Source organism: Artemia franciscana, unplaced genomic scaffold (assembly GCF_032884065.1).
Source record: "Artemia franciscana unplaced genomic scaffold, ASM3288406v1 Scaffold_923, whole genome shotgun sequence".
In the NCBI taxonomy this organism is placed as follows: Eukaryota; Metazoa; Arthropoda; class Branchiopoda; order Anostraca; family Artemiidae; genus Artemia; species Artemia franciscana.
In genome coordinates this window covers 29,439-51,842 of record NW_027069057.1, presented here as the reverse complement: position 1 = coordinate 51,842, position 22,404 = coordinate 29,439, and the positions used below count along the sequence as shown (strand labels likewise).

At 34.9% G+C, this 22,404-nt stretch overlaps 1 protein-coding gene across 1 annotated transcript in view; it reads left to right on the top strand.

Moving 5' to 3' along the window:
• The window catches only part of LOC136043749 (phospholipase A-2-activating protein-like), a 40,646-nt gene extending 19,985 nt beyond the window's left edge, over window positions 1–20,661 (top strand). The window contains exons 6-11 of the mRNA XM_065728670.1: window positions 3,415–3,549; window positions 5,187–5,376; window positions 9,022–9,250; window positions 11,905–12,018; window positions 16,525–16,677; window positions 19,982–20,661. Coding sequence (XP_065584742.1) covers window positions 3,415–3,549; window positions 5,187–5,376; window positions 9,022–9,250; window positions 11,905–12,018; window positions 16,525–16,677; window positions 19,982–20,574 — 1,414 coding nt within the window. The 3' untranslated portion in view covers window positions 20,575–20,661. The remainder of the gene's footprint in view (window positions 1–3,414; window positions 3,550–5,186; window positions 5,377–9,021; window positions 9,251–11,904; window positions 12,019–16,524; window positions 16,678–19,981) is intronic.
• The last annotated feature ends 1,743 nt before the right edge of the window (window positions 20,662–22,404 follow it).

The following is a 22,404-nucleotide window of genomic DNA, read 5'->3' as shown; positions in this document are numbered from 1 at the left end:
GTGTTAGATGAATTAGTGTTTTGTGCTCTTTTGCTTTTTTTGTGCTCCATCCGTTTTTCCATTGATGGGTATTAAATTCATTCATTCATCCATTCATTCATATATATATATATATATATATATATATATATATATATATATATATATATATATATATATATATATATATATATTTATATATATATATATATATATATATATATATATATATATATATATATATATATATATATATATATATATATATATATATATATATATATATATATATATATATATATATATATTTGAATGCATTAATGAATGATTATATTTAATACTCATCAATGGAAAAACAGATGGAGCACAAGACAGTAATTCATCTAACACAAAGAAAACAAAAACACAATAATCAGAAACAGATGGAGACTGCTGCCGTAAAATATTGTTCCATGGATGGGCCTTGACAGACGAATTATATCGGTCAATTTGCGACAGAATCGCTTCTTCGGGGTTGCTAACACTGTTCTGGCGCGTAACATACCTATTGCTTGTCCACGGTGGTAAACCCATCAAAAACTGTGCATATTTATAGTACAGTGAACGCAATTTCTGTTTATCTGTAGCCGTAAAAATGTGCCAAAATGGGCTAAGGTCAAATAGTGAGGAAAAACCATATCATTTTACACCTGGGCCAACTGACGACGATCAAACTTCCGCTTATTTGCCACTATGCAGCTATATGTTAAAGAAGACCGCTTCTGAAAATGAAAAGGCAGTAACCGCCGCGTCTCTAGTATTGACCGTCCAATAAGGAGGACCAGATATACAATATCATCCGCGAGCTCAACAATAGAATCACCAAGTGCGACGCTCCGACCAGCTTCAGATTTCGATTAAAAAAACAGTACTTCAGACATTTAAGCATTTAACTGGAGTCCAATATGGGCATACTCTTGTTGTAACTTGATGAAATTAGCTTCTAGCCCATGCAGAGACCGGCTCAGGTTTAGTACATCATCCGTATAATTAATTGAAGAGAAATCATTATCACGCAGAATATAAGTCATAAGTGACTTTGATTGTAGCCTTATGATACTATTATTAAATGTTGATGGTGACAAGATAGTACCCTGTCTTACCCCCTTCTCTACTGGAAGAAGGGAGATTTCCACGCCGAGAAACAACAAAAACATATTAGAGACTTGTAGACTCAGTAGCTAGTATAGGGAGCATAAGTTCCGCTGTCAAATTTTTATACATGTCAGCCAGCGGGGCTAGGATGCAGGGGTCAACACCGGCAAAACTCAAGTCAAATTTAATCTCCCCATGGAGAAGTGAATCAAATGCGCATCTTACATCATGGGCAGCTAAAGCAATGCTTTCACCGTGCTTTTCTGCATCAACTAAAGCAGATATCAAAGTAGAAAGGGCATGACCAAACCCAAGGCGAGACTGAGAACCGAACTGGTGGGCCTGAACTATACATTTAGTTCGCAACTCATCAATTATTAAATTCTAAAAAAAAATTTACAAAATAAAGTTGCAATTATTATTGGGCGAAAAGACAAATACTTAGAAGGAGGTTGGGGATAGGATATATTCTTTTTGGGCATAGGAGTCGATCATCCAACTGAAAAAGAATCAGGGCAAATCCCAGATTAAATATCGTCTGGTAAATGAAGACTAAGTGTTCCATAAACAGTTCACCACACAACGACAAATGCTGTGCAGAAATCCCATCAAATCCTCTAGACTTTTTTTTTTCTTCAGCTTACCATTTGTAGAAATAAGTGGATTTGGAGCAGAAATTTTTTTTTTACAATGCTCAACCCATGGGGAAAATGGTACACAAGACGGTATTTGACTTGGCATATCTTTTACAAGACTGGAACACAATCTATTTGACCGAGACCGAACTTCTTCCGAACAAGACGAAATAAATCAACTCCGATGAAGAGAGAGAGCTGCTTTGCAAACTGGTGTTTAGTATAAATATACAGTTCTCGCAGCCACCCATCGCTCGGTTTATCCTCTTCAACTGCATCCACCTTGTTACGACTAGCCACCGGAGAACTAAATGCACTTAGGGACGGTTGGGTTAGCAGCCCCCCACCTGAAATTCATTGCTACGAATCCAGCCTCGGATGCCCCACCTACTTTCCCAAATGGACCCAGGCCTGCCCAAGGACGTACCCTTTTGAACATCGCTAACCAAGGTGGCATTAATGTTGCCACCTGGAATGTCCTGACGCTGAACCAGCCTGGTTCTAAGCTTTTTTTAGCAAAAGAACTAAAAAGATATAAAGTGACGATCGCAGGAATAACAGAAACGCACCTTACGGGAAGCGGTGAAGAAGACATTGGAGAAGGAAAGACACTGCTTTGGCCTGGCGGAATCCAAAAACTGAGCAGATTCACACGGTAAGACAGATCGTTGAGAAGACAGTGGAATTCAACAAAAAAGCCTACATAGCTTTCATTGATTTTCCTTCAGCCTTTGACACTGTTGACAGACCGTCCCTTTGACTAATCCCGAAAGCTGTGAGTCTACCCACAAAGATAGTCAGCCTGTTCAAAGAACTTTACAGCAACACAGAAAGCTTCGTCCTGGTTAACGAGAAGCTCTCTTGTTCCTTCCCCATACAAAATGGAGTACGACAAGGATGCGCTACTGCACCTTAACTGTTTAACTGCGTCATCGACCACATCCTGAGCATACATGAACATATAACACATCCTGAACATATATATATATATATATATATATATGGTTTGATCCCGATAGGTATATCGTGGAACAAGATTTAGATAATTATGAGCCGTTTATGGATGAGGCATGATATGATATTATAAATGATACTTTTTGGTAATAAAGAGGGATCAAACGAAAAAACAGAACTTCTTCGTATATGTCAGAACAGGCTAGAACTAAAGATTTCAATGAAACATGAATTTTTATTAAATTTAACTTGATTTTTTCAAAACGAAATTTTAGGGACTCCTCTTGGCATACTGTAGGGGTGACACATTTCTCTTGTGTACGCTAGAAAAATATACCGTGTCAGTGGAGGTAAATCTCATATTTTTTGTTCGTCTATCATCGTTCGAGTGCATAGCAGCCTATTTGCTTGACCTTGCGTTTCAAATGTCCCGCGGTAATATTTTGAGCTTATATTGGTAAGCCTTTTTACTCTTGACACATTGTTATAAACAAAATAAAAATTCAATGTGGAGTTAGGGGGGGAGACAAAAAAAAGTTCTGTCAATTCAATGTAAACATCCACAAGAGTATAGCACGTATAGTGTTTTAGAACACGTAGCCAGTCGGCTACGTGTTCTAAAACGATTTCAGGAATCAACTAGTCAAGCTTTTGTCTAGTTTGGTTCTTTGGATCAAAATATCTTTTTAAATAATTTTCTTTCTTTTTTCAGTGATGGTATACTCAGAATATTTAGCAAAGATGTAAGTAGACAAGCTGCAGAAGACGTTCAGATGGCGTTTCAAGATGAAGTAATCAAAGTAGAAGTGGCTGTTCAGCAACAAAATGACGAGATTGATATTAAAAAGTGAGTTAGATAGCTAAATCGGAACGCTTTAGCTAAACTGAAGTTCTATTAGAGGTTAACGAACTGGCTGTAAAAAATGGGGAGCACAGTCAACTGCAGAAATATAATATAATCATATTGTTATGTTAACTTCCTAAAATATGATTTAGTTTTCCATGCCTCTTTTGTAACATACCTTTTTTTTTAAGATTATTAGCAAAATTTCAGACATGAATAGGAAGAAATTTGGGTGCAGAAACCATAAAAATACAAAGCTGTCGTCTAACTCTCAAATTAAATTATTAGCTGCTTAATTGGATGTGTATAAGAATACATTTGACTATTTTTAAATATCAATTGCAAAATTTCTAGTTTTGGCTATTTGAGTTCTTGTTCACCTATGTGTCGCAAAAGATTTTGGGCCTGATCAAACCCACATGTTAACAGCTCTCATACGGTGTGCTTCCGGATTTACTATTCCTCTTGCTACTGTTTTCCTGTAAAACAGAGCATGGAAGACCATAGGGTTTCAAAGAAGAAACAAAGTAATAGAATTAAATTCATGTTATTTCTTTATAGAATTTTCTCTTAAATTACGCACTTGCTGCAATGGTCCTCACCTATCTTCTCCCTGGGTTCTTTCTTCAGAGTCTATACAATAAATATTCTTTGTTGGTTCTGCCCATTTTGACTTGATTTTCTCCTTCCCTATCAGCTCTTTCGATTGTTATTCTCTGACCTTGGCGTGTAATGTTGGGTCCAAGTCTTGTTAGTAATGACAAACCATGGGAAAAAGTGTGTTGATTAGTCTCGCTGAGAGCCATATATTGATCTATTATCATGCATTTTTGGTTTGAAATCGGGAAAAAGGCCCTCGTTCATGGCTGATAATTTCCTCAAATCTGTGATTTTATTTAGGATAGTTGGGATGTATCCTTCTTTTTATTAGGCGGGCTCAGAAATCATGATCTTCCAGAACCGTCTGTTTTGATCGTAGGGCCATATAAAAAGTTTGCCGACCACGATTTGACAATTGAATATGATGAAGCAATCGCTGATTAAAAAAAAAAGGATCACGGCTTCCTCTTCAATCTTTTCATACAAAATAATTAAATAAAAATTTTATCGAAACATTAAGCCGAATGAATAAGATCTGAGGGAGGAATTTAAGAGTAAAGTAGGTCAAAGGATATAATGCAACAGAATAAAATAATTTGATCCGATAAAATATTTAAATTGAAAAGGAAACTATTTTTAGTCTTCTGGTAGTTAGGGAGGAATATGGGTTAGAAATAATAGGTAAATTTAATATCCGAGAGATAAAACACACGGGATCATTTAAAGTCACATGCTTTAGCACAGGATGTCTAGGTATATATTTTGTTAGGAATGTGCTAGCTCTATTTTATTGTGCTAGGAATGGCTGAAATTAGTTTGAAAGGTATTTCCACGTTGGAATTTACTAAACAAGTCTGTTTTGCATTTTTGGCTTAATCTTTTTTTTTATTTCAGTTTTCGTTGAATGGATGAAACAGAATTTTTCATATGAACTGTTCTGTGTTTTGCTTCATCCGTTGTGAGGGTTTTTTTTTTTTTTTTTTGAAAAAGTTCAGCAGTATTGCGAAACTGTTGAAGTCGATATAGTTTCTTATTTTCAGCTTACCTGGCCCAGAATCACTTTTAGAACCCGGAACGAGAGATAGTCAGTTTAAAATTATTAATGAAAACAACGAAAGAATCTGTTATTCCTGGTCAGCGTCAAAACAAGAATGGGAAAAAATTGGGAATGTTGTTGGAGTGAATGATAAAAACAAACAATGTTCGAGTGGCAAAGAATATATGGGGAAAGTAAGATTTCCTTCGTTTTATTTTCCTTCTTTTATTTTCTTTTTGTTTTATTTTTTTTCGCTTCTAATACTGCTTATTATAGTCCTGTTATTGATATTTGAATGGACATGGCTGTAGAATCGATAAAGATGAAAAAACAGGATATCTTCACAAAATAGGGAATTAAATAATCAACTTTCAGATAAGGTTTCTTGGACATACTAAAGGAATTTGCTGAGCCAGGTGAGTAAAATTTTCAGAAATAAGCTGAGACATCAAATCCTGTAAATTTTTGAAAATCTTATTCACCTTGCATAAGTTCATTTAGTCAGCTTTTGTTTCCAAAAGTTCCTAGACATTTATTTCCAAGTTTGGGTTAGGTGTTACCACAAGTGTGAGCCTTTCTTCGCAAATCACATGTAAAAGGAACCACAGTTCTCTGTACACCTCAACACTTTCTGATAATATACATTTCTCTTTTTTTAGTAATACAATTCGTAGTGCAGTTGCATCAAATAGGAAAATTTAACGAAGCACTCATCTTTCAGCTTGTTTCGTTGCAAGTTTTGAAGTATTTATTGAATACTCGATGAAATGAATAAACGGATGGTTTTAATGGATGGAATAAACGGAGCCCGTTGATTTTAAACTAAAATCGAACAGATGTGGGCATCAAACCATGGCTAATTATAGGGAAGGCCAAGACAGATAGTCCGATTGAGTGAGAGACGAATCTGGCTTTAACCCTCCATATTGGTAGAATTGTATAAAAATGATGTTAGAGGCTTCTAAACTGAATAATTCGTTTATGTTTGGATAGCTGAAGGATTATAATAAATTAAAATAAAGGTATTTTTATGCTCAACGATAAGAAAACGGATAAACCCATATAAAGATGGTCCCAAATTGTGTTGTGGTATCCACAGATAGCTGTCTGTCCAGCACTCTTGTGCTAGTAAAATTTTTCTCTTGGAAAAAACGGCTAGTGAAAGAAACCGCGAATTTTCTATTTATAATTCCAGTGTGTGTAGTAAATTTGTTTCAGTCTGCTTTAAAAAGACCATAAACTTTAGCTAGGTTAGATATTCAGTTAAAGGTGACTATAAACTACCCCTCATCACAAGGCATCCATATGTAGCCCTATTTCCTCTTATAAAATATAACGTTGTGAATCAAGTCTTTCAGAAGCTAGTCTGGCCAAGTCAGTGGTCAAACTTTTTCGAGATTTCAGTTTGTGACCATTAATGTTATATAATCAAAAATTAGGAGCTTAAGTTCGTAAAATAGAATTAGTTCGAAATTTTTTTTTTGCCATTGGATGCCAAATAGTTTTGTTCACGCCCATTTGACCATGACATTTCTAAAATGAATTAACAAATGAATTAATGAATTAACGTCACTGAATTAACATTAAACTGAGCAACAAAATTTCTTTTGAATTTTCTCCTTTGTATTATTTTTATATACTTGATCAAATTGACACCTGAAAACACCAGTTATCTCGACTTTGTTAATTGAATAAGAAAAAAAGATGCAACCATCTAACTTCAGTTAATTCAGCCTGCTATGTTTAATACAAACTACTTTATTGGGTGTTCTCTTTTTCTTGAATATGTACAAACGTAAGGAACACAGACTAGAATTGTTTTTATCTATATTGACTGAGGTGGATGGGAGAGATTTGCTGTAAATCTAGGCAATCTGAAATGAGTTTCTCGTTTGGTTTTTCTTTAAGAAGTCAAGAGCTGAAGAATTTTTTATAGGGCAAGGAATATTTCTATAATACCCTGTTTTCTCAGGTATCAGAAAAAGTTTTCCTGTTGTTTCGCATATTTTGTAAATCGTACAACCTTAGGGAGAGGGAAGCATGAATTTTTAACTTTTTGGAAAAGTTAAAAATTGAAAAAGTTTTTTTTGGTGTTACCATTTCTAAGAGATGCACGATATATCGATGGAAATGAAAAAAGTAATACTTGTAACAGAAATTAAGCATGTTTTTTTTTCGTTTTACACTCCCCCTATTCCAATTAAATCCTCATCTCTCTCCTTCACACACGATTTCTTCCATGGCCTCTTCAAATAATTAGAAGAAACCCAAACATTAAACTATAAGACTATTGCTGTTGTGCTGAAAAATTTTACAGTTGCCGTGATAAATGATAAATGATAAATTTTTCGTCGTGATAAATGTTTGTTAAGTAGCCAAAATTGTTTAAGTTGGCCACTAAATTACCGTAACAAAGAAATAATGCTCTAGAGTGAAGATCTGTGCGGATCTAGATCAAAAATTGGGCAAGTCAAATTGCTTAAACTTTTTGGCTCAATCAAATCTTTACCCTTTAATTGTAGTGATTAAATAGACGTAAATACTCTAGCAAGTGCTTTAGCATCTACCATTAGCAAGTTCGGTATCTAGCATCTTTAGCAAAATTTTACTGCACTGGAAGTGTGTAGATGAAATTGGCTACCTAAAAAAGTAGGATCGTATGTTCTTTTTTGTCCAGATTTTTTTTACTCTACTTTTTTTTTTTTACTTACTTTAGCATCTATCATTAGTAATTCGGTATCTAGAATCTTTGGCAAAATTTTACTGTATTGGAAGTGTGTAGATGAAATTGGCTACCTAAACAAGTAGGATCGTATGTTCTTTTTTGTGCAGATTTTTTTTCTCTTCTCTTTTTTACTTACTTTAGCATCCATCATTAGCAAGTTCGGCATCTAGCATCTTTAGATTCATCTAGCAAAATTTTACTGCATTGGAAGTGTGTAGATGAAATTGGCTACCTAAAAAAGTAGGATCGTATGTTCTTTTTTGTGCGTTTTTTTTTACTGAAAAGTCTGCAATAATGTTTTTAGTAAAACATTTCACTGTGTTTGAAAGTTTGCTATTGCATTAGTGTGCCTGTTTTTAGGCTCACTCCAAATTTAACAAAGAAGGTGTAACAGCTATGAAACTAACCAGCTGCTTATTAAATGCCCCTTAAATGAGTATCATACTGTGTTTTGGCAAATCCCTATCGTGTGTTGAGGAAGCCGTCACTTCCTCAACGTAGCCAAAGCTAAAGCGCCCATTTGCCCTTCTTCAAAAATAGGTTATGGTGTTCCTAAGTTTCGTTGGCTCCATACTGGGGGATCAGCTTTGAAAAATAAAGGAAATAAAAAGATGGACATGAAGCAGTATCGTTGCACCTCAATTGATTGAACAATACGTATGGCTATTTCATTCGCTTTCCCTTCTTTCTTTCTTTTTATGACAGGATATCACGTTTTATTACTTATCAATGCCAGGGGTAATAAAAAAAAAATAGGAGAGAGATAGGGGACGTCGTACCAGTATGTCTTCAGAAAACACACTACTGTAAGGCAGCTGCACGTAGAATCAGAGGTGTAATTTTAAACTTCTGTTTCCACGGCCGCAGCGTCAGATACAACCTAGTAATCTACGAATGTGTAACTTAGCTTTTAGAACCTAGCCGCTCAACGGTTTGTTTTTAAACAATATGTCCTCCCATAAAAGTAGAAAAAGTGAAAATCATCTATCGGTTTTTCCACTCCTGTAAAATCAGTTTTATATCACATGACGCGTTTTGGGTTACCGCAGCCAAATGGTATGGAAAATCATCATATTTACAACGAGTGTTGAAGTTATGACTTTTTGTTTCCTAGCGCTACGACTTTGTGTTTGATGTAGATGTGCAAGAAGGTCTTCCGCCTATTCAACTTCCATTCAATGAGGGAGACGATCCCTATATGGCAGCTCAAAAATTCTTAACTGAAAATGAACTGAGCCAACATTTTTTGGATGAAGTAGCTAATTTTATTATTAAAAATAGCAATTGGAATGCTACAAAACTTCAATCTAGCTCCAGCAGCTCCTACGTAGATCCATTTACCGGTAAGTTGACTTTACATTTAGGTAGCGATTAATTAATAAATGAATTATATTTAATAAAAAGTATAAGTGGATTACAAATGAATAAGAGGTTTTGCAGATCTCGTCTGCTTAGTTGAAACCATTGCGTCAACTCTTTATGGGCGTACTCTGTGTTCCCCTTCTTATAGGGTAGTGTATTGCTCTTGGAGTCAATATATCTTATATAAGGTAATTTTTTAGCGTGTATTTTTTAGTGGAATAAGAAGGAAGAAAAGGAAAATTACCTAAGGACTACTCACCTTCACCTCAAAAATAAGCTAAAGTCACTACATAATACTATATACGTATAATATATGCTATAATATAATATTACTAATCAAAATGTATCATTGATCTACCACCTGTATTTACGAGGCCATCATAGACACACTGATTTTTATCTAAAAGTTATGGTTAGAAGATGTGCACTAACTAACACGAATGCCTCTAGCATGAGAGAAATGATTTATATCTGTTATTGAAGGTGACAAAAAGTGATCCTTCATACTGAACACCAAACACTTGAATTGACATTTTCGAGCTTAGGCAGGATAGTTCTTTCCCGACTCAAAAAGTTATTCCTTTTTTTTTTTTTAATTTGCAGGTCTGTAAAAGTCTGTAAACCAATTGTAAACCTGGGTAAATAACTATGCATTTAGCCCTTCTTTTATATAATGGTTTTAAAGTGCCAGAGGTTAGAAAATGACCAGCGCGGTAATGATCATGTTATTAGGATGTGTTGAATGCTCCTCCTAGCGAGACAAATAATTTGTTCCTGTTATATAGTTAAGGGATGTTGTAAAGAATATTTAAGTTTTCATGGTTACCGTACAATTTCAAGCTGAATCCAATAAAAAAAGACCGTATGTTCAAACTAAGCCGTTGAAACTCTTCCCTGAACCCTCTTAAAAGGCGGGATGCTTAAACCATAGCCCAGGAAGCAAACATTTGGAGCATTAAAATTTCCGTGGCTTTGTGAATACACTGAAGCTGAACAATCACCTAAACTAATGAAGCTAGAAACGTGAAATTTATGTAGAGTATTTTAGAACAATGAGAATGGATATAGGCTATAAAAATCTGACAAATACGTTCTGTAAAACCTAAAAAAATGGAAATATGACGTCGTGATTACAAATTTGTCATGGCCGTAAGCATGAGCTACCAACCGTAGCTAGTGGAGAGAGGTGGAGCTATTTTTGCAAAGGCCAAAGGCACAAGCAAACGGATAGAGCCGGTAAAACTAAGTGAGTTGAGAGAGCTGATGAAGGTAGAGAGAATGAGCGAGGTGACTAAAAGCCGGTGCGATCGCCGTCTTTTTACTTGATAAAGTTAAAAAGAAACATGGAGTGACTGGTGGCCCGCTTTCGAGGTTCAAAGATCTGACTAACCTAAGGGAGGTGGTGAAAAGTTGCTGCAAGATGACACTGGTAGAATAAAAGCCAGTTCTCTGGTTAGCAGCACACTATAAACAAAGTTGTCATCATGTAGAGAGTCATCAAAAATGCAATGCAAACTGTTTTGAAATCATGAAAGTAATTTGCTAGTAAGATCTGAGAAAAATCCCCTAAACTCCACACTTTACAAAATATCCCATTACATGAAGAGTTATCACAAATATATTACAATCCAAATTAGGGGGTACTATTTACGGGTATTCCTCTGAAAATGCACCTTGTACAGTTTTACATTGCATGGAAAGTCACCGAAAGTATACTGTAATGCAAATCTAGCAAAATTTTAGGCGAACCGCCAAAAAAAAAAAAAAAGTGTTTTAAACATACTTTTCTGTAGTTTGAACATTAAGTGCCTCAGGCGTCTTCCGACTTTTTCGAAATGTCAGTTGTATATACTTTTATTCGGATATATTCAAAGGAGGCCAGAGTAAAGCGAGTTTATTTCAAGTACTGTTAACCAGAGCTACCAACCGTAATGAGCCAAGGGAGGTTATAAAAGGCCCGCAAAAATCTTGCGAGTTTTTATTGGCGAGCGCCAGTTCCGGAGCGCCACGCGATCAAACCAAAGGCTATTTGCTAAGGTCAAAGTCCCAGGCACATTGAATCCAAGTTAGGTCCATTTAGGATGACCGAAGGCGTGAGGGGCCTTAGAGGTGAAGACACAAAGCCTGCAAAATGATCTTTTTGGTTTCCAGGAGGCCTGCTAAAGAAACGATTAATAATTTTTTATGTTTCTCATTTCTCCCTTAAATTCTTCTTTTAGGATGGGAAGGAACTCTTTCATAATTTACAAAAGAATTGAAAAAGAGCCTTAAAAAAAGTCAAGGGAAAATCCAAATCCATTTTAAGTAAATACAAACAAGAAGACAGAGTATAGTTATTCATGATTAAACGATGCACTTAGCAATGGGGAGGGATGGTGGTGAACTATTTTTTTTTTTTAATAGTAGATCACTTTGGTGGGGATAATAGGGAGTTATTTTTGTGGCCAGGTTAGAAGATTGAGCTCTAAGATGGGGACAGATTTTGACGGAAGATTTTATTTTCCTGAAATCCTATTTGGTCTCAATTCTCCAATATTTTTGTTAAAATAGACTCTCCCCTTGCATACGCTGTAGATTTATCAGAATAATCTGAATTGTACATTTAGGTATTAACTCATTTTTCTTTCTTGGACAGGTGCTGGTCGCTATGTTCCATCTGGAAATGCTGCTACAACTACTTCTGCATCTAAATACTTCCCTCAAACAAATCCTGTTCGCATCGAACAAGCAAATATCAAGGGAATCGTAGGTAAGCTTAAATGATTATCGACTTGGTGGAATTGATGAAAGAGGTTGAGAGCCATGGCTAATTGGAGTAAAGCCAAGACAGACAGTCTCAGTGAGAGGCTAGACTGGCATATCCCTTTTTTAGAATTGCATAAAATGGTGTCATTTCACGTGTTGAAGAGTTTGTTATCCCTCCCTTGATTTTTGTATTACAATAATCTTGATGGAAGTGATGAATACGATCAGTGTAACGTAACTAAGGGATAATATAGAATAGCAATTATGAAAAAAACAAGGTGCAATAGTTGTGAAAAAAAAGAAAAACAGAAAATTTAAATTCTCCTTTAACACTAAAAAACAAATCGTTATTGAAAAGAAGAAAATTTTTGTATGATTACTGCAGTTTAGTTTTCTTATTTTCCATCAATTTCAGTGTTTTTTTTTTTTTTTGCCATCTTTTCCTTTTGTGCAGATATGGTATGGATCTACCCATGCCAATTTTCACAAGATTTTTCGTAATCAACTTGTATAACATTATCTTTTGCTATTTTTCTTATGCTGTGTTAAGCTAAGTTTGTTAAAAAAAGATAAAATAGACGATTCAACCCCTTTTCAGGTTACTGTTTCATATCTAAATGAGTCATTAAACTAGTATTTGAATTCTGAATTCAAAAGTAACTGAATTCTGACAACCTTACTTATTTGAGAGTTAATTTAGTTTGGTTTTATGCGATATTATTGGATACAAAACGGAATTGTATGAGCGAGATATCTTTCTTTTCCTGATTTCTAGTTACTGATATGCCAAGAAGACGCAGGGTTAATTTAAAAGTATATGATTTTAAAATACTAAAAAAGAAATTCTAGATTCTGAAGGTATTACATCTTTTCTGTGCAACTATTGAATACAGCAAATATATGCTTATCCGAATAAAACTATTCTTCGGACAGTAGCTAAATAACGACTGGAAACTAAACCTCACAGAAAACAGAGAGCCAGGATAATTCATTCATCCGATGAGTTATTCATACCAAATGATGCACTAACTGGTGTTAGCGCAATAAAGCACTTGGGTCAATGGAAACAAAATTATATAAGCATCATGCTTCAGTTGCGTGTACATAATGTATTATTTACATTAATATCAGAAGGGCAATTCTTTATTTTATTTTTCTTCTTGCATTGTTTAGAACACTAAACGGCATGGCAAAAGTCCCTATGACTGTTCAAAGGTCAAAATATCAGTTTTATCTCCCTCTGTTTTGTTTCACTTGCAGAAATATTTGTGTTGCGAGAGCAACACTTTGGTTTTGTCCTGTTTTTTTTTTTCTATGCCGCCGATCTCAGCTTATTCCTGGAAACTGGTAGGGGTCTAACCTGTGCGGTTTTTACGGAAAGTGTGGACCTCAGGGCGGATTGCTGAATATAACATTATATTTTGGAAAGCTCTGCTGAACTCTTGCCTGGGGCCAAAAAGGATGGTTTTTGCTTGTCCACGAGCCAGAGCCTATGGTGTGCGAAGTGAAGTGGAGTTATATAGCCTATGTCAGAGAGGAGTATCTGAAATTGTGCAGACAAGCTTTCGTTTCATCAAACCATGTTTCTGCTTTCGAGTGGAAAGCTCCGCTCTAGCAGGCAGGCAGCATTTTCAAATTGAAGATGGACTAAAATCTATAAGTGTTAAATATATGCAGCAGTTACCCGGCCCCACAGCCAATATATCTTCTTTGAGTGATAAATAGAAAAATTTACAGAAGCAAAAATGTGGCATTTTCCCATTGGTCCGAAAGTGCTGCCGTCTATTGTTTCTACCCATTTCTGTTCGTGATTTCAGCTGAGTTCATCATTCGGTTTTCTGGGCTTGGGATTGCGGTAGAGAAATGGTATCAGATGTGCTTAATAAACTTTAAAAGTTCTCTCATTCCTGAAGAAATTGGAGCTAATCCTTTGCTCCTTTCTAAGTGGTGACGTTAGAAATTTGGCCTACGGCAAAAAAAAAAAAATCAACTTTTGAACTAAGACAGCTAGAATTTTTTTTTTCGACGGCAATCGATAGCTCTTGATGAGTTGATCAAACTATATGACATCCATTTTTTGGTACAAAAATTCCTTCATGAGGTATACCAGTTTGAAAGTTTCAAGGGGTTGACAACTTCAGTGTACACACGGAAACGAAATGTAGGTCGATATAAATTGTGAGACATATAGAGGACTTGTAAGCAATAGTCGGCTGTTAGGTAATAATCACCTTTGGCAATGAGAGGTTAGCAACTTTTGATAGTTGGTGTATCTATTGTTTGTTTCCAGTATATTAGATGGTAAAACCAATTTGGTTCCAGTGGTAAGACATGTAGGGGACTTGTAAGTAATAATCTGCTGTTAGGCTATAGTCAACTTCAGCGATGAGGGGTTTGCAACTATGCTAGTTGGTGTACCCATTTATTTGTTTCCGGTGAACTTGATGTCTATCACGGGAGAGGGACTTATAGGTAAGAATCGGTTCACTCTGGGTGAGAAACGGCTGTTAGTTCATAATAATCTTCGGCAATAAGGGGTTTGTCACTTTTGCTAGTTGGTGTACCTATTATTTGTTTCCGGTATATTTGATGGTTAAACCAATTTGGTTCCAGTGGTAAGACATGTAGAAGTCTTGTAAGTAATAATCGGCTGTTGGGCTACAATCATCTTCAGCGATGAGGGGTTTGCAATTTTTGCTAGTTGGTGTACCCATTTATTTGTTTCCGGTGAACTTGATGTCTATCACAGGAGAGGGACTTGTAAGTAAGAATCTGTTCACTTTGGGCTAGAAATTTGTACAAACTGGTGCACATTGTATTCGATCTCTTTCAATCTGACAGTATTAAGTGTTTACGCAACGGGTACAAACGATAACGTAAAACAATGATGTAGTTTCGTAATAATTGGTGTCACCTATGGTATTTTAATTCTGAAAAGTTACGGATAGCTTTATAATACCAACTAGATTATATAAGATATTGTTCCAAGTTTTCATCCGTCACGATGTCTATGATTGAAAAGGATAAAGTTCAACTTGGTGCAAAGTCAATTTAGTCCCTTCTTTCGATGTTATTTTGTAGTTGTTGTTTCTTGAACGCTGAAGGATAGCCTTTGGTCATGTGATAACTGATTGCGTTCTCGTTTGAACATACCGTTTTAAAAACTTCGATAGGCTGACAACTTCATCATTTAACTGATAGTGAAGAAACAAGCACCAACGAGAATGTAAAACAATGAGATAGTTTCGTAATAATTAATAGAATGTCATCTATGGTATTTTGATCCTGAAAAGTTAGGGATAGCTTTATAATACCGACTAGATTATATAAGAGATTGTTCCGAGTTTCCATCCGTCACGATGTCTACGATTGAAAAGTTAATTTAGTCCCTTCATTCGATACTATTTTGTTGTTGCTTTTTCAACGCTGAGGAATAGCCTTTGATCATGTGGTTACTGATCGATAGCGAAGGAACAAAACCAAAGTGTTGCTCTCGCAACACTTTAGTCGGCAAAGCCGGACAAAGGTTGCCACAATACTTCACGTTGCCTGGGCAACGTCGGTCTAGTTTTTCTTTGGTTTTGTCCTCTTGTTTAATAGGCTATTAACACGTCTATCAAAATATGTGATGCAAGCCTACGTCTATTCAATACATTATATTATGATAATGCGTCTATTCCGTGAATGATATTAAGCATATATTGTTGGGTATACATCTGTATGCTTAGTTGTTATGCAGTTATGTACACAGTATTTGAGTATATGGGTGTTTTTAAGAATACAGCTGGCATATATATGACATTAAACGATTTATTTCATAAAATAAGTTTAAGAGTGGAGAATAATGGATTTTCGTCATATTTTTATAAAAAAAAAAACTGGTAATTGTAAAAATATTTGTATAATATTTTTATTCCCTTTAACAAGGAATAACAACAATTCAAAAACTTTAAAAAAGAAAACCAAAAGTTTAGATCTTACTTGATATCGTAGTTAGAAATCAGACTTGCTTTAATAATAAACTATCTTTGAAAAGACATTAGTATGAAAAGACAGCAAATTATCTCAAACTGTCTGCGGTTAAAAGACAAGCGACAATGAGAATCTATGTATAGAAACCTGCTGCGTTCCAAGTGCCGGGGCCAGGACGACAGTATGAAAAGACAGCAAAATGTCTGCGGTTAGGAGACAAGCGTTGAGAATCCATATATAGAAGCCTGCCGCGTGCCAGGTTCTGGCAGATGGTAATTGTAAAAATATCCGTATACATTTTAACAGGGGATTACAAAAATTCAAAAACTTTGAAAAAGAAAACAGAATTTTGAAGCGTAGTAGATATCGTTGTTAGAAATCGGTTTGCTTTACTAATCAACTATCTTTGAAAAGACCTCAAGTCGAAAATCTATATTAATCTACAGTGTAACTTTCATTTTCCATTAAGTAAACGATTAAAACCGCTTAAATGTCGACTAGTCCCCAGCCCTGATTAATATACACGTCTTTATTACAGCTAAATTGAAGGATTTCAATGCCAAATTACCCTCTGAACTATCTGTCACCTCTGATGCCCTTGACTCTTTGGAAGGATTAATGCTGGGAACAAGCGAGACAAATGCTGATCGTCTTTTAGCAATTCTTGCCACAACGATGCATTGGCCTAACGGTAAGCTGATTTAAGCAATCAATGGAAAAATTCTAATTTTTGCATATAAAACTGCATTTCCCAGGATACCAGAGGAAATGTTTTACAATTAATCTAGCTGGGTTTAAACAAAAAACTTTTATCATGCATTTTTTGTGTTGATTGTTCTAACTACTAATATTTTTTCTAAACTCCAGTGCAAAGCTAATATCAAAAGTAGAATGATAGACATTTTATTGCCGTTGATCTTCTTCCGTTAAATTTTTTTCAGCAGAAACATTGGCGGCATTTGGAAAAAATGCGAAATTTATTGTAATAGTAATTTTGTAATATTCATGATGTATTTGAACGGGTTTCTGCTTTTTAACGGAAAGCATTTCGTTCTTTCACTCACAAAAAACAAATCTTGTAAATTTAGGTGTGAAGTACTAAAGGTGATATGTACCAATCTTGGGTCCTTTCGTTATTGGTCGTAATGGGCTATTTCTGGCGTGCTAAATGAAACCATATGCACATATCAAACATGGGGTTTAAATGCAAATTAGTGTACCACACCGTATCTACGGTTTGTTCATTGAAATTTTTGCAGAAGTGTATACACATAATGAAACCTTTGCACGCAATGGGAAGTGTAATTTTCGTGGGATTTTGAGTCTATTGTTCTCTTCTTTGAGCATTAACGTTCTGCAAAAATACTATTTCCAGAGTAGGAAAGGGAGTTAATAACAAGGAGTCAAAATTTTTGCTCTGACGCCCCTGTTAAAACTCCAACAATGTTAGGAAAATTTAATATGTGTGGGCCCTGAAAACAGGTTTATTTAGTTCAGTTTCACAACTTAAGTTGATTTAACACGTTGTTATCACTCTTATTAAATGAGCTGTAGTAATGAAATATTTCATTTTGGACATTAGTTGTATTTTTGAACTTTAAGAATAACCTTAGAAAGCTGCATAAAATGGCTGTTGCAGTTTTGACCTCAATTTTCGGAAAATTTTTCCATTCTCCAATAACCCACCTAATTTTTTATGTGGTTTGGATTTCTGTTTGCTCTGTAAAGACAGTGTCATCACTAGCTTTATAGATTTTCATGATTATTTTTTTCCTTCTCTGCTTCCCTTTCAATCCCATTTAGACCTGATTATGTCCCTTTAAGAATGGTAATTGAAAAATTTCCGAAATGTTATTCATTTAAAGTATTTAATCGAAACAAATGGAAATACAACATTTAACTTTTTGGTAAAACAAAATCTACTTTTTACTAAAATAATTTTTAAATGAAGCAAGTAAGAAAAACGCTGGAAATCTTAGATTAGGCAAGATAACAATATTCCCATAAAATGCTTTAAGTAATTTGTATGTTGTCTTGGCAGTTTGAAAAGGGTTGGATGGAAGAGGAGTGACTGCCGTTCTGTCGATCTTGGGTTTTTGTCACCGTAATAAACTTGTAAAATTTAAATAATAATTAATTTAATTGAAAGTTTGAGCTATTAAAGGTATATAGATATTAAAAGGTAAAATTGTCTCTCCATTTTCTACCATGATTGTGCCAGCAAATGTCAGTTCAAATTTCTTTATTCCTACTAACTTTCAACCTGGCAACGATTTCCGTTCTCATTCTGTTCTCAAAAAGGATTTATTTGTTGTGCCGTTTCGCAGACGCAATCATCAGATCTTTACATATATATATATATATATATATATATATATATATATATATATATATATATATATATATATATATATATATATATATATATATATATATATATATATATATATATATATATATATATATATATATATATATATATATAACTTTTTATAGATTTGGATTGATGCTTGCCAATGCAATCTTGTGAAAAATTCAGTGTTATTTTATCCTGAGTATAATCGTTTTAGACCAAAATTTTGATAAAGAACTTACAGGTCCAGTAAGACTTCCATGCCCAAGTAAATTTGGTTGGTAATGCATTTGCTTCGTCATAGAAACACATTTAGAAATGGCTTTGAACGCCACTATTCAGTGTAAATGATAAATATAATGACAAATGAAGCTTCCTGATTAGTAAAATTAGAAGTTCTGAACACAGAGCTCTACAGTCTAGAACTGGATGCTTGGGTTTAACTTGTTGCAGTCAAGCATCAAATTTTACTTACGAATAGAAGTGACTAGAATATTCATCACTCGGCACACATATGTCTATACTAGATATACTTGTGAACGCTGTGTAATTAAACCAAGTTCGTAATGTCTAATAAAATAAATTATGATTGTTGTGTGTGGACTTGTAAAACTGAGTTGAGGCTCAGGCCAGAAAGGCCTGTTGTCACCACACCAAAAGGAATAATAATATTGCACCAATAGCGCTGGGCAATTGATGCCCCTCGGGCTTGGTAACTGAGATAGGTCTTCATAATCCTTTTCTTGCCTCTTTTCCATTGGTAGCATCAAAGTTTCAACCATCGTCTTTCTCCCATTCCGAATACCCCACCAGCCGGCTTCAGCCCTCATAGTCAAGCAGCAATTGTCCCTCAAAAAGAGGTGAGAGTCACCAAGCATTCGCCAGATGTCTGTAGCAAGCTAAGGGAAGGTTGTCACTACTACCCCGATTCAATAAACAAATAAATCAAAAAGTGATATTTTTGGATAATTGGGAAGGAATATATAGCTAAACTAAGTTACTAACATAAGCTAAACTAAGTTTCTCCAGAACAAGACTACTTTCAGGCAAAATTCTTTACTTTGCTTGATAATAACTTGTACACTAACAAATAATTCCCTTAGAAAATAGCTTTGCTCTGCTATGGAAGCATCACAGTGGATCTGTTAGTATTTAGCTGTAAGCGGCAATAAAATCTCAAAATTCAATTCAGCTTTAAAATAAAATAAAAATAATCTAGCCAAAATTAAGAAGCATACACATATGAGTTTATAATAGACTAGAGATAACAATTTGAAACCAATTTGAACGTGGAATCCAATCAGAACTTTCAATACACCAGTTACTGTGGTATTTGTTATGCCGCCTATGTGTCCTATGGTATTACTTTCATTGTTGCTGACTCTAAGGAAAAAAATGATTTGGCTGACCAGGATTTTTAGGATAGTAATGACACGTACATATCGAAAGCCTAGAATCTTTGCTTGGTCGTTTTTCTTTTCTTTTTTTCTGTGCCAAAAAGTATTTTAGCATTAATATCGAAAAAAGAAAAAATTATTTGACAAAAGTAATCAAAGAAAGTTGCGTAGCCCCAAGTGGTAGTCTTAAATTATTTATTCTGATTAAAACTATTTGTAAGAGACTAACTTGCTTTTCTTTTCAGAGTACATTTTTCCTGTCCTAGATTTGCTCCGACTGGCGGTAATCGAAGAAAATTTTACCCAAAAACTTGTCGATACATTAACACCGTTAGGTTTGACTGAATTACTGAAGAAATATTTCATTCCATCCGCTGGTGTAGTGAATGTCATGCTTAGTACTCGTATCATTGCTAATCTTCTCACGAGTACAATTGGAAAAAAAATCATTTTGCCCGAAGTAGACACAATACTTCTTACTGTTATCGACATCATTGAAAACTGTAAAAACTCCAGTGACAGCCAAAGGAAGCAGCTGAATATAGCCTTATCAACAGTGTTGCTCAATATATCAGTGCTTAACATGCAACATGATTTTAGTATGGAAACTAAAGCATCAATGCTCGATATAATTCGATCCTTACTCGAAAATTGTAGTGATCAAGAAAGTCAGTTTAGAATTTTAGTTGCGCTTGGAACAATGTTGCAAGAGGGAAGAATGAAGCTGGTCGCGTTGAGTCTTGAGTTCACTCCGTTGCTTAACAACCTGAAAAAAGTTAGTGACCCGGAAAAACTAGGTCATTGTGCGGAAGACCTCCTAAAAGCGCTTGGTGTTTAACATAGGTTTCCTATTCTTTCATTTTTATGCTTGGATACCTTGATTCAACTTTAAAGCTTCAGTAATTAATTAAATTGCAAGTATTTATTTTTTGTTCAGTAGAAATCCTAGTCAACTCTGAAGAGAAGAATACACGCTAAAACTACTCTATATGAAAGTATTTATACGAGAATTATTTTTCATAACGGATACTAACACGATTGAGTAAACATCGTTTTCGCTATAATCAGACCTTCAGTTCCTGGGTTGGTGCCCCTTCGGATCTAAACCAAGAGTAGCTGCTTGCTAACTTACGGACCCACAGACATTTAAAGCTAGTATAGCAACTCGATAGTTCTAGTATCTTTTGGAAGCCAACAAATAAACTACATGAAATGATGGTATCTCCCTGTATATTAGCTGGAGCTGCCATCGATACTATCTGGCAAAGACAAAAGTTTAATTCTTAAAACTTCATATTTTTTGCTTCTTGGGGTGGGAGGTAATACATCGACGAAGGTTTGTCCCCTGTTTTCTTCTGCAATACAATTTGAACTCTGTTTTCATAGCGTAACAAATTTACCTAGTAATGATATCATTCGTACCCTGTATATACATAGACACAAGCAGCCCATCTGCATTATTTTGTTGATTTTCGTAAGCATTCAAAATTAGCAGTTGGCATCCAAGTTTTTTAAATTTCTTGAATGCTGAAGTTAGCAATCTTGCTGCTCTGACTTTAGATCCAAACAGGCCCGGCCCAGGTACCGGAGAACCGACTTTAGTTTTATCAAAAAATGTCAAATTTTCGAAAGACTAATCAGTTCAATTTTTTTCAAAGAATAAACTTGTTAAATGTGTTCCATGCACATATGAATGTCGTGGTTTAAAAATTTGATTCTAAAATTTATACTGAATGGCCAAGATAGTGAGCCATCTAACAACATCTAAGAAAAGTTCACACTCTGAATACAGGTAGTTTGACCCACTGCCTTCCAAACTACAAGACATACATACCATTCTGAACTGCACATAATGCAGATGTTTAAAAATTCCTTGAAAAGAGCTGTATTTGTATTTCATAAGCCAATTGCGATAAAAGTTCTGGATATCGACTCGTATCCCAAGATTTCCAATGTTCAAGTTACGATTTTGTAAATATGGCGATCTTTTCGCATTAAGGTGGGAAAATTCCAATGGGATTGCAAATTTTGCCACTGTAAGGTGCTGACGAGAGGTAGAATACCTCATTGAAATTTTATTATTTTCTAGCTATAGATGTGCAGTATATGTACAATTCAATACCATTATATTAATGTTAACACATTGTGGAATGTTGACAGATATTTCAATGTCACAATACTAAAAAAGAATTATCCAAATTTTTGTTAACTATAGATGGACCTGGTCTCGTCCCATGGTATTCAAATAATCAACTTTTAATTGAAACTGCAAAAAAATTGATCAGGCTTTTTGTTGAAAAAAAAAGATAATTGTTTAATAAATTATTAAACGATTATAGATTAAGTATTGCTTGATTAATCTCAAATATTACAAAATAAAACTGATTCCAATATGTCGCTTTAAGGGCGATCATAGTGCTTTAGTAAGATCTTTTTGTCTAATTAAATGCTGATTATCGTCAACAGGGCTCTCAATTGGAGATCAGCCAGGCCATGGATCTCACGTGCTTAAATTTTGCTGAAACCAGGAAGGATTATTTCTTTCATGAATGTCAATTTTAGAAAACTTTTTCCACAAAAGAAGATTTTCACAGAAAAGGAAAGAGCTACATTAAGCCAGAGACAAAAAGAAATAAAGTCAACTAATTTTTGCAAGTGTAAAACTACC